The following is a 12609-nucleotide window of genomic DNA, read 5'->3' as shown; positions in this document are numbered from 1 at the left end:
TTTGTGATAATGCAACGTGGTCCAATGATTCGCAGAGGAGCATCGGTCAGGAGATCTATAAATTCATATACATGACTTTTGTCTAATCTTTTTTTGTGATCAACTTTTTTATTTATTTATTACTCTATTTGCTTTGGTGCAAAAGCCACCAGACAGTGCATACAAATCATTATTAAACATACACACAGCCAAACAACAACCAACAATCAATCATACAGAACACGACAGGGACACAAAATAAAAATAAAAACCAACAAACGAATAAACAAACTTTTGTCTAATCTTAATTTACATGATACAGATTATCTGAAACGTGACAATTTTTGTTTTTTGTTAGTTTTATTATCACTGGTTTCTGCGGCTGCCATGTAGTGCAGCTCCCTTTAGAACCGTAATAAATGAACTTTGTGGAGCTAAGACACACTAAAATAACTAATGTAAAAGCAATTGTGTCGATGTGTTCCTTTAATTATGTCTTTCATTATTGATCAGATTCCACTTTGAGTTTCTTCCTGACCCTTTCACCTCTTCCCCTCCCTGACCTGACTCCGTGCTCCCCGCCGAGCGCCGGGCGGTCCCTCGACATAGGACGAGCGCCCTGACTCTATGGAACGCTCGGAGACAGCCAATCAGGTCGACTCCCTGCTCCGTTAGCACAGCTCGGCCAAAACAACAGCAGAGACTCTCGCCCGAGACGCTTTCTGTTTCCTGTTAGCGGTAGCACGACGGCGAAGACACTGTTGTTACAGCCAAACGCGTAAAATGTTCAACTAACGACAGCTTTGTTTGTTGTCTCCGTCGATGTTATCTTCGATTTGGTGTTAGCGTGCCCCCGAAGGCAGAGCTAATTGGAGCTGCCGTCGCGCCGTTAACAGTTAGCTTGCCAAGCTGCTTGCTAACCGTAGCTAACATCGGCGATCGAGCAGGGAAAGATGGGGTCCATCCTGAGCCGCAGGATCGCTGGTGTTGAGGATATCGATATCCAGGCCAACTCGGCCTATCGATTTCCACCGAAATCTGGTAAGCGACCGGGAGCATGTCTTACCTGTGTTTACGTAACATGCAGTTATCGACATGACCTAAAGTATGAGCAAAAAAACTGAGACAAACACTTCCCAATAATGACTTTAATATTGATCATCGTCATCTGTATAGTTAGATAATGACTGCGTGTGGACGTATACACATTTGATTGTTTATTCAAAGCCAGATCTCACACATTGACACATCAGACATGTTACTGGTATGTATACTGTAATATTATTGAATGTCGGACACTGTGCGGGGTTCAAGCAAGTTCGTTTACAACCAGGTCCCTTTAATAATAATTATCTTAATTCACAAAGCATCGTTTGACAAAAAACTGACTGTACAGACTACAACACTTAAGATTGAAGCTTCAAGAAGTGAGTCAAAAGCTGCTGACGTCCAGAGACATGACACACACACATACACACACGTCAACACGTGATTTCCAGGTTTCAAAACAAAGACCTTCACGGTGCCGTCTCCAACACAGCGACACTCATAATAATTGGTTTATAATCCTAGGTTTTATAATCATTTGTTAATGATTGTTCACTTTAAAAAAAAAAAAAAAGATCTGTTCTCAGATTATGTAAAGTGAGTTTGAGAGTCGGTGTGTCAATGTGAGACCAAGAGGTCAAGCTCATTGAAACTCCATAAAAACAACCACCCAGGCATTTTATTGTCAGCTGGTCATATGTACACACCTATGAGAGCTAGCTACAATTAAACATCCTATATAGATAAATCCTGCTAAAACTCTTGTTAATTCTGTATGGGGTGATGCTGTTTGTTTATTTCTTGGGTGACCTAAAACAGTAGTTTGCATATCACACCACAACTCTCAGTCTTATTTCTACACAAACCATTTCATGTATTGTTTACACTGATCCAGATGTTCTCTTTTTAAAAACAAGTACAGTAAATTTTAACTGCGCTGTGTTTGTCAGTCTGCTTTTATTACTCATCCTTCTTTTCTCTCTTGTCCTCAGGGAATTATTTTGCGAGCCACTTCTTCATGGGAGGAGAGAAATTCGACACACCGCATCCTGAGGGATACCTCTTTGGAGAAAACATGGACCTGAATTTTCTTGGAAACAGGCCAGTGCAGGTGAAAAAAACTGATGATTGTTTAAATCATTTGAGAATTCAAATGTACAGATGTAAATCTAGTTCTACGTTCAACGGGGCAGATGAAACAGTTGTCAATACAAAATCAGTGATCCTCCTTTCTTTTCCTCCTGTTGTTAGTTTCCGTATGTGACGCCTGCACCTCACGAGCCGGTGAAAACCCTGAGGAGTCTGGTCAACATTAGAAAGGACTCATTGCGTTTGGTCAGGTAAAGAAAGATACAAACCACAACGAGAGAGAGTTCAGAGTTATTCAAAGGAAATGTGCTGATTTAAGTTAATGCATGTCGTGTCAAACCTCTTGATTGTAGGTATAAAGATGATTCTGACACACCGGTGGAAGAAGGAGGGAAACCAAAGGTCCAGTACGGAGTAGAGTTCACCTTCGATGCCGATGCCAGAGTGGCCATCACCCTCTACTGCCAGGCGTTCGAGGAGTTCTCCAATGGGATGGCAGTGTAAGAACTTCATTTACTTCTCTATTGGGGCTAAATATAAAGAAACTTTAGATATTTGATGCGCAAATGATAAACAGTTACATAGAAATGAACTTTTCTACTCTCTAAATATCACAATTTAACCTTTTTCTGAATCAAACAGGGAGCTTAGTGTCTGTCTGTGAGATTATTAAGTATTAAGATGTTAATCTGACCAGTTAGATTGACACCGTAGCTTCATTTTTGGTGTTAAACATTGTCAGAGACGTTTTATACTATACCCATTATTGTGAAATTCAAGCCATAGAGCACAAAGACTCGAGTAGATAACGGCGGGTCCTTAGCAACCAGCAGTCACCATGGATACTGTGCAGATAAGACTCCGAAGAAGATGAAAGTAATACTTTCCACTGAAGTTATTGTTTTATGTGACAGAGCGATGAGTCATTTTTTTTCTGCTATCAAAAAGACCAGAACAGCTCTGTGTTTTTCAGTTTTCTTTATTTTCATTCTGTCCACAGACAATAATTACTTTATTGATCATTTAAACTGTGACAGCTCCTGTGAATCTTGTCACACTGATGGGATGTCTAAATGTCAGTCTTTTTCTGTTTCTTTTCTCAGCAGAATAGAGCACGCACACACACTGACCATTTAATCTGTATCATGCTGTGTTTAGGTACAGTCCAAAGGATCCATCGATGGTGTCTGAAACTGTGCATTACAAGCGAGGGGTGAGCCAACAGTTCTCCATGCCGTCTTTCAAAATCGATTTCACCGAGTGGAAAGAGGAGGATGTGAGTATCTGCAGCAACAAGTGGAGTTTATTACTAGATCACACGTTACAAAAACGCTGCTAAATCTGGGACTTTTTGCCAGTACAGCAACATGGGATTTGATCTTTGTCCTCCGTTTACAACTGCAGCTCACTGACTTGTATCTTTTCCTGCCACAGCTGAACTTCGACCTTGATCGAGGAGTGTTTCCCATGGTTATCCAGGCTGTGGTGGACGAAGGAGATGGTGAGTTTCCTAAGTCTTTTTCCTCTGTGATAAACTCAAATGGTCACTGGGTCAACATTTGACTTCCTCTGTGTTTGTTTCGTTTTTGAAGATTGCCTTGGACATGCTCATGTGCTCCTGGCAGCCTTTGAGAGAGTAAGTGTTCACCCTCACAACAGTAAGTGCCTGTTAATCCGTGTAGAACAAATGTTTATAAGAGTTGAAACATGTTTTGTTTTTTTCTCTGCCTTCAGCACGTTGATGGCAGTTTCTCTGTCAAACCTCTGAAGCAGAAACAAATTGTAAGTTTATAAATAATCTTCTTTCAAAATTGACATTATAAATATTCATATTTTATTGAAGTTAGAAGGGAGATGTATTTTTATCACGGTTTGGGGTTTGCTCGTGCATCATAAATATTCTGCTTGGATTTATTCATTTACATAGCAGCGCAGTCATTAATCTATAAAGTACAGCGTGTTCTTAACGCAGCGCCGGCCAGGTGAAAGACGGATGTTTGAGGACACGGGGTCGACATTCTGGAAAGAGCGCAGGCAGATTGCTCTAAATGAAATATAACTATTTTTAGTATTCCAGCTGCATTTTCTGTTTTGATCCTCGTTCCCTCTGCAGCTTTTGAAAGGCCTTTAAAATCTGTGCCGAGACCCCTGGGAGTCTGGTAATAACGTAGATCTCTCAAGAAGACCTTAAATGCAATCTAAGATTACATGAAGCTCAAGGAAGTTATATATAGCATCTATGTAAAGGTTGTGGCGGTAATGGTTTTATTTTTTTGTGCTGCACTGCTCTCATGCCTCTCTAGAAAAAAAAACAAAGAAACAAAACAAAAGACAGTGGAGATGATGTATAATAATAATACATTTTAGTTATAGGCACCTTTCTGGACACTCAAGGACACTGTACATTGGTTAAAAACAGTGCAACACAATCAATTATAACAATGGAGAGTAAACAAAATGATGATGAATGGTTAAAATTAGATGGTGCAAATGAAATCATAGGGAAAAGGCAGTTTTGAACAGGTGGGTTTTGAGTTTGGATTTGAAGTGTGGGAGTGATAATCTTATAATATAATATCTGTTTAATCTTTTTCAGGTGGACCGTGTGAGCTACCTCCTCCAGGAGATCTACGGCATTGAGAACAAAAACAACCAGGAAACCAAGGTACGGGTGGTTGTGTTGTTTCAATCATTTGCTGAAAATCATCACTGTTTTATTTATTCAGCTTAATAAATTCTGTTTTGTTTTGTTCTCCAGCCTTCTGATGACGAGAACAGCGACAACAGCAACGAGTGTGTTGTCTGTCTGTCAGACCTGAGAGACACGCTCATCCTGCCCTGCAGACATCTGTGTCTGTGCAACTCCTGCGCAGACACTCTGCGTTACCAGGCCAACAACTGTCCCATCTGCAGGCTGCGTAAGAGCCGATAACGTTATTTTTTGATCAAATTAAATACAATAATTGTGCTTAGTGTGACCTGGCCGTCCTCTCTTCAGCCTTCAGAGCCCTCCTGCAGATCAGAGCTGTGAGGAAAAAGCCTGGAGCTCTTTCTCCTGTGTCCTTCAGCCCTGTTCTGGCCCAGACCATGGACCACGATGAGCACTCAGTAAGTCTCATGCACATCTGTGTATTATCAGCCAAACTGGAGGTGATATGTAACAACTGTGATCTGTGTTTTCTCCCTGCTGTGTTGCCCTTGTGTTACTCGGTAAATGTAAACATCATTGTTTCTCATCTCTTTGCAGGGCACAGACTCGGTCCCTCCCGGCTTCGAGCCCATCTCGCTGCTGGAGGCTCTGAACGGTCTGCGGTCGGTGTCTCCTGCCATCCCATCGGCCCCCCTGTACGATGAAATCAACTTCTCGGGGGGTCTGGGAGGTGAAGGCCGACAGCTGAGCTCCCCGGAGCATTTGAGTGATGGGAGTCTGCAGAAAAGCAAAGTCAGCAAGTCACCTGACAGGTAACCTAACCTCCCAATGAGGATGTTTACATTCACACAACATTTTATATTGGTGGTCAAAGATCAAAGTGGCCACAAAAAACATGGTTTAGTCTTTGTGAACTCAGGATCTCTGTAATGACTTGAGGGTATTTCTTTACATTTGGTAAAAACATTCACCTTGAATCAGAGACAGACTGAATTTGGGTGCTGATGGTCAAAGGTCATTAGATTTTGACCTTAGTTAAAGGGATAGTTCAACTTTTTGGCAAATTGGCCCATTGCCATTATCCCTATAGTTTTAGGAGTAGATTTTTTACCTTTAAATGCAGAGACTGCTTGCCGAAAAACTGCCCCCGATGGGAACGTGCATCAGTGGTTTTGCATGAATTTACTTCGAAAACAACTCAGTTTCATAAAGTTCTGTTATTATCTCATAGCGTGGTGAATGTGCAGGTCACAACTTGTCCACCAGAGCGTTTCGGAGTTGTTGGATTGTGTATTTGATGAGTTTGATGAGGGAAACCAAGAAATCCCATGAGCCTCCGTAGCGTAGCTCTGAGCAGCTCGCGGCTCTGCTCCGCCATTCTAAAAATAGCTTGCACCCACAATTAAAGGTAGCGGACCTACTGCTAAAACTATAGTGATTATGACAATGGGCCAATTTGCCAAAAATGTTGAACTATCCCTTTAATGTAATATCTTGAATACTTCTCAGGGAAATCTCTTCAAATGTCACATAAATGATTTATCCTTTCGAGTTTTATCTTTGTGTCTTCATTAATGTCTCACCTCGCCCTCCCCTGCAGCACCCTCAGGTCTCCATCCTCTCCCATCCAGGAGGAGGATGAGGAGAAGCTGTCGGAGATGTCTGATGCTCAGCCACACACGATGCTGTCCAGCAGCCCCGCCCCCACAGACGTAAGGAGCCACCTTACTTCCTGATATTTAAATTCTTATTTAAAAAAAAAAGCTTTTAAAAGACTTTAAAATGTCCAAACCATAAAGATCTGACTCTGTCTCTCTCCAGGCCACAGCGACCGAGGACGTGGCAGAGTCTCTGTCTCCAGATGATGGTGAGTTCCCTCATTTCCTCACGATTAACAAACTATCAATGATGCGTTTGAGTGACACCGTTGCTCTTCTCGCCCGCTCTCCTCCGTGATCCAGAGGACAGGATGCATGCTGGGGGAGACATCCTGCAGGACTGCAGCAGCGAACACAGCAGCTTGACCAAAACAGAGAGCGACCCACCGGGCGACCTGTCTCTGCCGGGTGAGAGGAACAAATGGGAAAGAAAGATGAGATGAGATGAGATGTGAATGCGTGTTGTGTTTTTGGATGAAGCTTTTTACCGTGTAGTCCTGTACTTTCTGATGACAGCTTAAAGCAATTTAGCTGATCAAGCTCCTATAAATCATCTGTTTCTTGCTCATTTTTGCCTTTTGTTCCGATGATGAATCTCTGATGCTCAGCCCAGTGTCTCTCTTCTTTAATCCAAGACTTTGAGGCTGTGATTTCCTGTGCTTTGCATCTAACCTGAGTGCTTCTTGTGCCTCTCCTGTTCCCTGTGGTCTGACCCCTTCATACTGCCTCACTCTGGGCAGCTCTAGGTCCTGATTCCTGCTCTATTGGTATGGAGGAGTAACTGTGGTATGTAGGCTTTCCTGTCTGCTCTGCTTCTCTGTGTACGAGCTCTACTGCTCCCACTGAATCCTGTTTCTCCATGAACACATTCACTGTTGTCAGTCAGAGCTAGAGTAAAAAGATCCAGCAGGTATTAAAGGGATACGGCAACATTTTTTTTTTTGTTTTTACTTGTCTTGCCTCACTCCCGAGTCCATGACAAGCAGATAGACACCATCCTTTCGACTGTGCGTGCAGTAACAAGGGAGAGTCCGTATCGCCCGTAATTAGCTTAGCTCGAATGCTGGAAGTGTATAGGTATTAGGTAGTGTTAGCCTGTCTCCACCTAAAGTCATCAGAGACACTCTTCAGCACCTCTAAACAGGCCGATCTTCGTCTCAGAGCTGACAAAACTCTCCGGTAAGGCATCTTGAGCGGTCAAATGCCGGTAACGGGACGAGATCGGTCAAAACGGAGGGTTCAAGCAAAGACGGTTTATTTGGTTCAAGCTAGCTACATCGAGGGTAGGTTAGCTTCCTATTTCAAAGTAAAAGCACAAATTCTATCGTCATGGTTTTCTGTATGTAAAGGGCAACGGGTGTTTTTATTTTGTGAAAGTAACTGGAAGTGCGTTGGTCACAACGGCTAGCTGGAGTAGCGCCGAATTCGTCCGAACAAAATTGTAAACAGCTGGTATTTAGACAAATTAACGACACACTGCTAATCTAAACAGCTACTTTCTTGCCTAAAAATGTTTGAAATGTCGATAAAGTGATATGTACAGAGTTAAAGCAGAAGTAAGCGGAATGTTTGTGTTAATATAAGTCTTAAATAGTTATATCTTCCGACAGCAATCACTTACATAGAGTGTTTGGTCTGAAACATGGGTCTGTCAGTCACTCTGCTCTGCTGTAAGCCGAGGAGAAAACTTCTTGTATACTTCCTTGTATCCTACAACCTTTATCCAATGAGGAGAGAGAACGGCATGAAGGCCTGTGTGTGCAGCCAAGGGATGCGCATGAATGTGGTGACGTAGGGACGAGGACCAATAGATCCATGACGAGGGCGGGGACTGCTAACTCCATCGGCTGACAAGAAGTTAGCCAAAACGACCGGATCGCTTACTTCTGCTTTAAGAGCTGAAATGAAATCAGTTTCTGACTGCTGATTTCGGCTCGGGTATGAGGCAGGCTAACACTACCTATGCACTTCCAGCGTTTGAGAAAAAAAATGTTGGCGTATCCCTTTAACTCTAAGTGATATGAACAATAAGAGCTGCTTAAGGTGCCTCTGTTGTTGACCGGAAACTTCACTCTGGGCCTCGATGCTTATCAGTTTCCTCTCCCTCTGCAGGTTCTTCAGAGTCGACGGAAAGCCTGAAAAGTCAGAGCACAAACTGCTCCAGCCAGCCTCTCCTGTGTCCCACGAGCAGCCTTCACATGGAGGACGAGCATCTCAACCCCTGACTCAGATCCAGCCTTTCTCTCCCCCTCTCATCCATCAGAGCAGATTTATGCTTTTCACAAGTTCATCCAACTCCCTCTCTTCCTCTTAACGCCCCTCCCATCCCCAGTTCAAGTCTTCTGCTTCTGTGATCAGTGGACAAAGACCCTGACAGGAAGTTCACCAGGACGAGGGAGGATTCTGTTAATCCCATTATAACGTCTCTGACATTAGAAAAGAAATTCGATCCATGCAAAAAATGACTGATGTAAAAAAAAAAAAGAAGAAAAGAAAAGAAAATAGATAATGTTTCCCCCGCCTTTGAAAACATTTCATTAACTGTCAGATGGTGTTCAGTTGTGTGTCTTGGCCAAAGTTGTGGACTTGTAATGTGGAGATATTTCACTACCTGTCACCCAGTGGCGCTTCTAAGCACACTTAACTTTAAATTAACTCTGTATGGATTTCTTGGCACTAAATCCAAAAAAAATACTCTGTGTTTAGATATTGTGTTCATTTTTTCCAGTCAGGTTGAGCATTATGGGGTTAAAAACATATGACTTTATGTGTTTATGTGTCCATTTGAAGTGACTTTTTTTTTCTTTTTGCACTGGTTTATAATCCATTCCTCATAACAAGCCTTTTATGACATTAGTTTAAGTTTTCTGCAGTCTTAAACATCCACATGTCAGTTTTTTTAAGTATTATTATTTCAGATGATGTGTGATATCTATGTATTATAACTGTACTAGAATCCTGTGTAGTTACCTCCAAAATTGTATACTTGCATATAATATAGAGAAAAAAAAAATCCAGATATTGAAGTAATGGGACTAGATTCAGTTAACATGCACATATTTAAAAACCTTTGATAATCAAAATAAGAGCTACAGATTCACATCCTAACAGCTGAACTCAAAGACGGTTAAAGCCTGCAACAAGCATAGACGCTCCAGCTTCATGTTTTTGCTGACATGTATGATGAGTATGGCACAGTAAGTGGTGCTTGTCGTAGATGTGGCTGATCTCTGTACATTCTGTATTTTTATTTTTGTTATATTTTATTTTTGTGTGTGTGTGTGTGTGGCAATGCCGGTGTCTGCTTTTGTGATGTGGCTGCAAAACAAAAAAACAAAAAATGGGAGATTTAGGGGATTTTTTGTGTGTGGCTGCAACGCCTTTTTACGTACCTTGGTCCTGTATGTGTAGCGCCATGCATATAGATCTATGTGCCTTGACTTGATATGGCTGCCTGCTTGTCGCATCGGACATTAGTGTTCTCGGAGACGCCACAACACAGAGCGGCGTCCAGCCCGCGTACAGGACTCCTCATGCTGATGTACAGAGCCTTTCTTTTTCTATCGCGATCCTTCACGCCACTGGAGAAATGTATCACGTTATTGAGCAATATTCAATTGAGCTGTTCATTTAACTGTTATGACCATTTATCAATTATGCATTTAATCTTAGTATTTAGGTTCAAGTGGATTCTCTTAAATGTATGTTTGACTAGAAGGAAAACATCTAATGCAATAGATGCAAACGTTGCATTCTAATAATCGGGCTATAGCATTTGCATGTGAATTTGTAGACGCTTAAAACTCTCACGGCTTTTGAGTATGGTGGTTATTTTTGTCTTTTCCCCCCTTCCTCCTCTTCCTTCTCCTCCTCTTCTGTGCCATTTCAACTTGACACTGTGCCTTCCTGTTCTTGTTCTGACCACTATGACCTGGTATCCAGGATAACTCCACAGTAGGTGGCTTGTGGCTCTCTGTAAAATCAGTACCTGTCTATCCTCGTGTGTATAGCAGCATGTGTATAACAATAAAGAACAAAGACTCAGTACTTCAACTACCACTTGTTTTCCGACTCATTCATTTATTTATTTTTACTGCAAATTCCATTCTGTTGCAATGCAATGTGGTGTTTGGTTAAAAAGTTGAATTAGACTTAAATTTGAACTTTTCCAAAACATTAATGCTTTTGCTGCCATCAGTCGTTTTGCTATAATTGCAGGATGAAATGTGAAAACATATTTCCCTTGAATTCCTGACATCGTGACAATAAAACTGCAATAACATCCCAAACTACCAAATCAAAAATTAAATCAAAACTTTATTTATAGAGCACTTTTCCTGCAAAGACATGCAACACAAAGTGCTTTACACGTTAAAAACAATTACAAAGAAAGCGCCTCCCTCCCACCCTCCATACTACAGACACACACACACATACACGCACAGAGTGTATGAGATAACAAAACTTATGCAGGTCTTTTGAACCTGGCTGTTCCTGTGTAGTTGCAGTACAAACCCATGCACAGTGAGTTCTCCTCCTGCAGGGTAAACGCTGCCCCCCGCTGGACAAGCAGGCAATTAAACAAGTGGTGTTCCTGCAGATCTGGAAGCTGCAGTCTCAGGACCATGGGTTTAGGACTACAGATTTAGGACCACTTTCTCAAGGCTAACAAGAAGACTATACTTTCAGGACCACAGTTTTAGGATTTGTTATTATTGTATTTAAGCTGTATATGTGGTGACAATGTTCATACCGTATATTTATTGCTCTGAACATTTTCAATAAAAAAAGAAAAAACTAATGAAAAGTGAAAGCTGTCAACCTGAAGCCAGTGTCTGGTAGAAACTAGAGTCCTGAAACTGCAGCTTCCAGGTCTGACTCACTCCGGTCAGTACTGTGTGTTTGACCTGTGTTTTTATTTGCCTGCAGCACATGGACCATGGACTGCAGTAAAAACCATTAAGGTTCTCAGTTAATCTTTGACTTGAAACACCTTGTTTATCTGTGATGTCTTGACTTACCGTCAATTTCTTTTTTTGTTCCTGTATGTAAAAAAAAAAAAGAGAAATACATTTTATTTCAGAGCAGTTTTAGCCTGTAGATAAATACACGTCCCTCAGTTTTCAAAGGAAAATAATGTGAGAGTTTCAGTTGGTTCAGTTTCTGCTGGTGAATAAATCGCCTCTGGGACCAGAGGGCTGGAGGATAACACACAACCTGCACTGTCAACAAATTAACTAGAGCTGACTCAGGGCCAAGTGGATGAATACCAGACATGCAGACACACACACACACACACACATGCATGCAAATACACTTGTAACATTTGGTTTCAAAAGTAGTATCCTGAAAAATGTAGTAAATAAATGCAGCTGAATGATGCATCAAATACTAAGTGACAATAAAATGATTTGGTTATTATGTTTGTTAGATGTTTTATATCACAAATGACTGTACACATTGCCTACATATTTATATTTTATTATGGTAAGCTCAGAAAAACAAATGTACTGTATGTATTTGTAATATATTCTGTGGATATCTATTGACATTTTTAGCATCAGTAGCCTACAATAGATTGCTGGTTCTTATAGGAAAAAATGTTTGAATATTTTATGAACTAGTTTGGTTGAACATTATTTATTGCAGGTGAAGCTACGTGCGCTGCAGCAGGCAGTTGATGAGTGACAGTTGACTTTTAGAATAATTTTCCAGTGCCCTCGCTCTTTAAAATGTGTGTGTGTTGTTTCATATTTCCAACAAAATGACATTCCTCCTCTGCAGCGATGGTTAACTGCTGCTGTCTGCTCAGCTGGACCGACAGGTGTACTCCACACTTTAATGAGGGTTCGGTTACACCGTGGTCTCAAGCTCGCCCATAAAAACATAATACACTGAGAAAAATGTGCCTGAAGAGAATGTGCACACACGCACACACACGCTGGGGATGGGATTAGGCTCGGTGACGTTTCCAGCTAGAGAAGGTCATTGAGGTTTGAGTAAAGTCAGAGTTTAATACGTTGCATCCACAGCTTCCTTTCTTAAAGGGATAGTTCAACATTTTGGCAAATTGGCCCATTGCCATAATCGCTATAGTCATAGCAGTAGGTTCATTACCTTTATTTGTCGGTGCAAGCTGTTTTTAGAACAGCGGAGCAGAGCTGCGAGCTGCTCAGAGCTACGCTA

At 41.5% G+C, this 12609-nt stretch overlaps 1 protein-coding gene across 2 annotated transcripts; it reads left to right on the top strand.

Moving 5' to 3' along the window:
• Window positions 1–652: 652 nt before the first annotated feature.
• Window positions 653–10482, top strand: mgrn1b (mahogunin, ring finger 1b). 2 transcript variants are annotated; one of them, XM_085783792.1, is made up of 17 exons: window positions 653–1020; window positions 2019–2137; window positions 2278–2366; window positions 2469–2615; window positions 3274–3391; window positions 3550–3616; window positions 3708–3751; window positions 3850–3897; window positions 4712–4780; window positions 4874–5033; window positions 5114–5223; window positions 5363–5577; window positions 6366–6477; window positions 6587–6632; window positions 6727–6831; window positions 7164–7209; window positions 8536–10482. In XM_085783792.1, the coding sequence occupies exons 1-16, from the start codon at window positions 933–935 to the stop codon at window positions 7202–7204; spliced, it is 1578 nt and encodes a 525-aa protein (XP_085639918.1). In that variant the 5' UTR covers window positions 653–932; the 3' UTR covers window positions 7205–7209; window positions 8536–10482. The 2 variants fall into 2 exon arrangements, with proteins under 2 accessions (XP_085639918.1, XP_085639917.1); XM_085783791.1 differs by lacking the exon at window positions 7164–7209.
• Window positions 10483–12609: the final 2127 nt, after the last annotated feature.

Source organism: Trachurus japonicus, chromosome 8 (assembly GCF_045865225.1).
Source record: "Trachurus japonicus isolate A0001 chromosome 8, Traja_1.0".
Taxonomy (NCBI): Eukaryota; Metazoa; Chordata; class Actinopteri; order Carangiformes; family Carangidae; genus Trachurus; species Trachurus japonicus.
The sequence above is the reverse complement of the archived record's forward strand: the minus strand, read 5'-3'. Positions and strand labels throughout refer to the sequence as shown.

What these genes read in the sequence shown, in the direction of transcription:
- mgrn1b (XM_085783791.1), top strand. Translation starts at nt 933, where the DNA reads ATGGGGTCCATCCTGAGCCGCAGGATCGCTGGTGTTGAGGATATCGAT. An exon ending in TTCTCCAATGGGATGGCAGT is followed by an intron (nt 2,616 to 3,273) that starts GTAAGAACTTCA and finishes TGCTGTGTTTAG; the next exon opens with GTACAGTCCAAAGGATCCAT. An exon ending in CCGAGTGGAAAGAGGAGGAT is followed by an intron (nt 3,392 to 3,549) that starts GTGAGTATCTGC and finishes TTCCTGCCACAG; the next exon opens with CTGAACTTCGACCTTGATCG.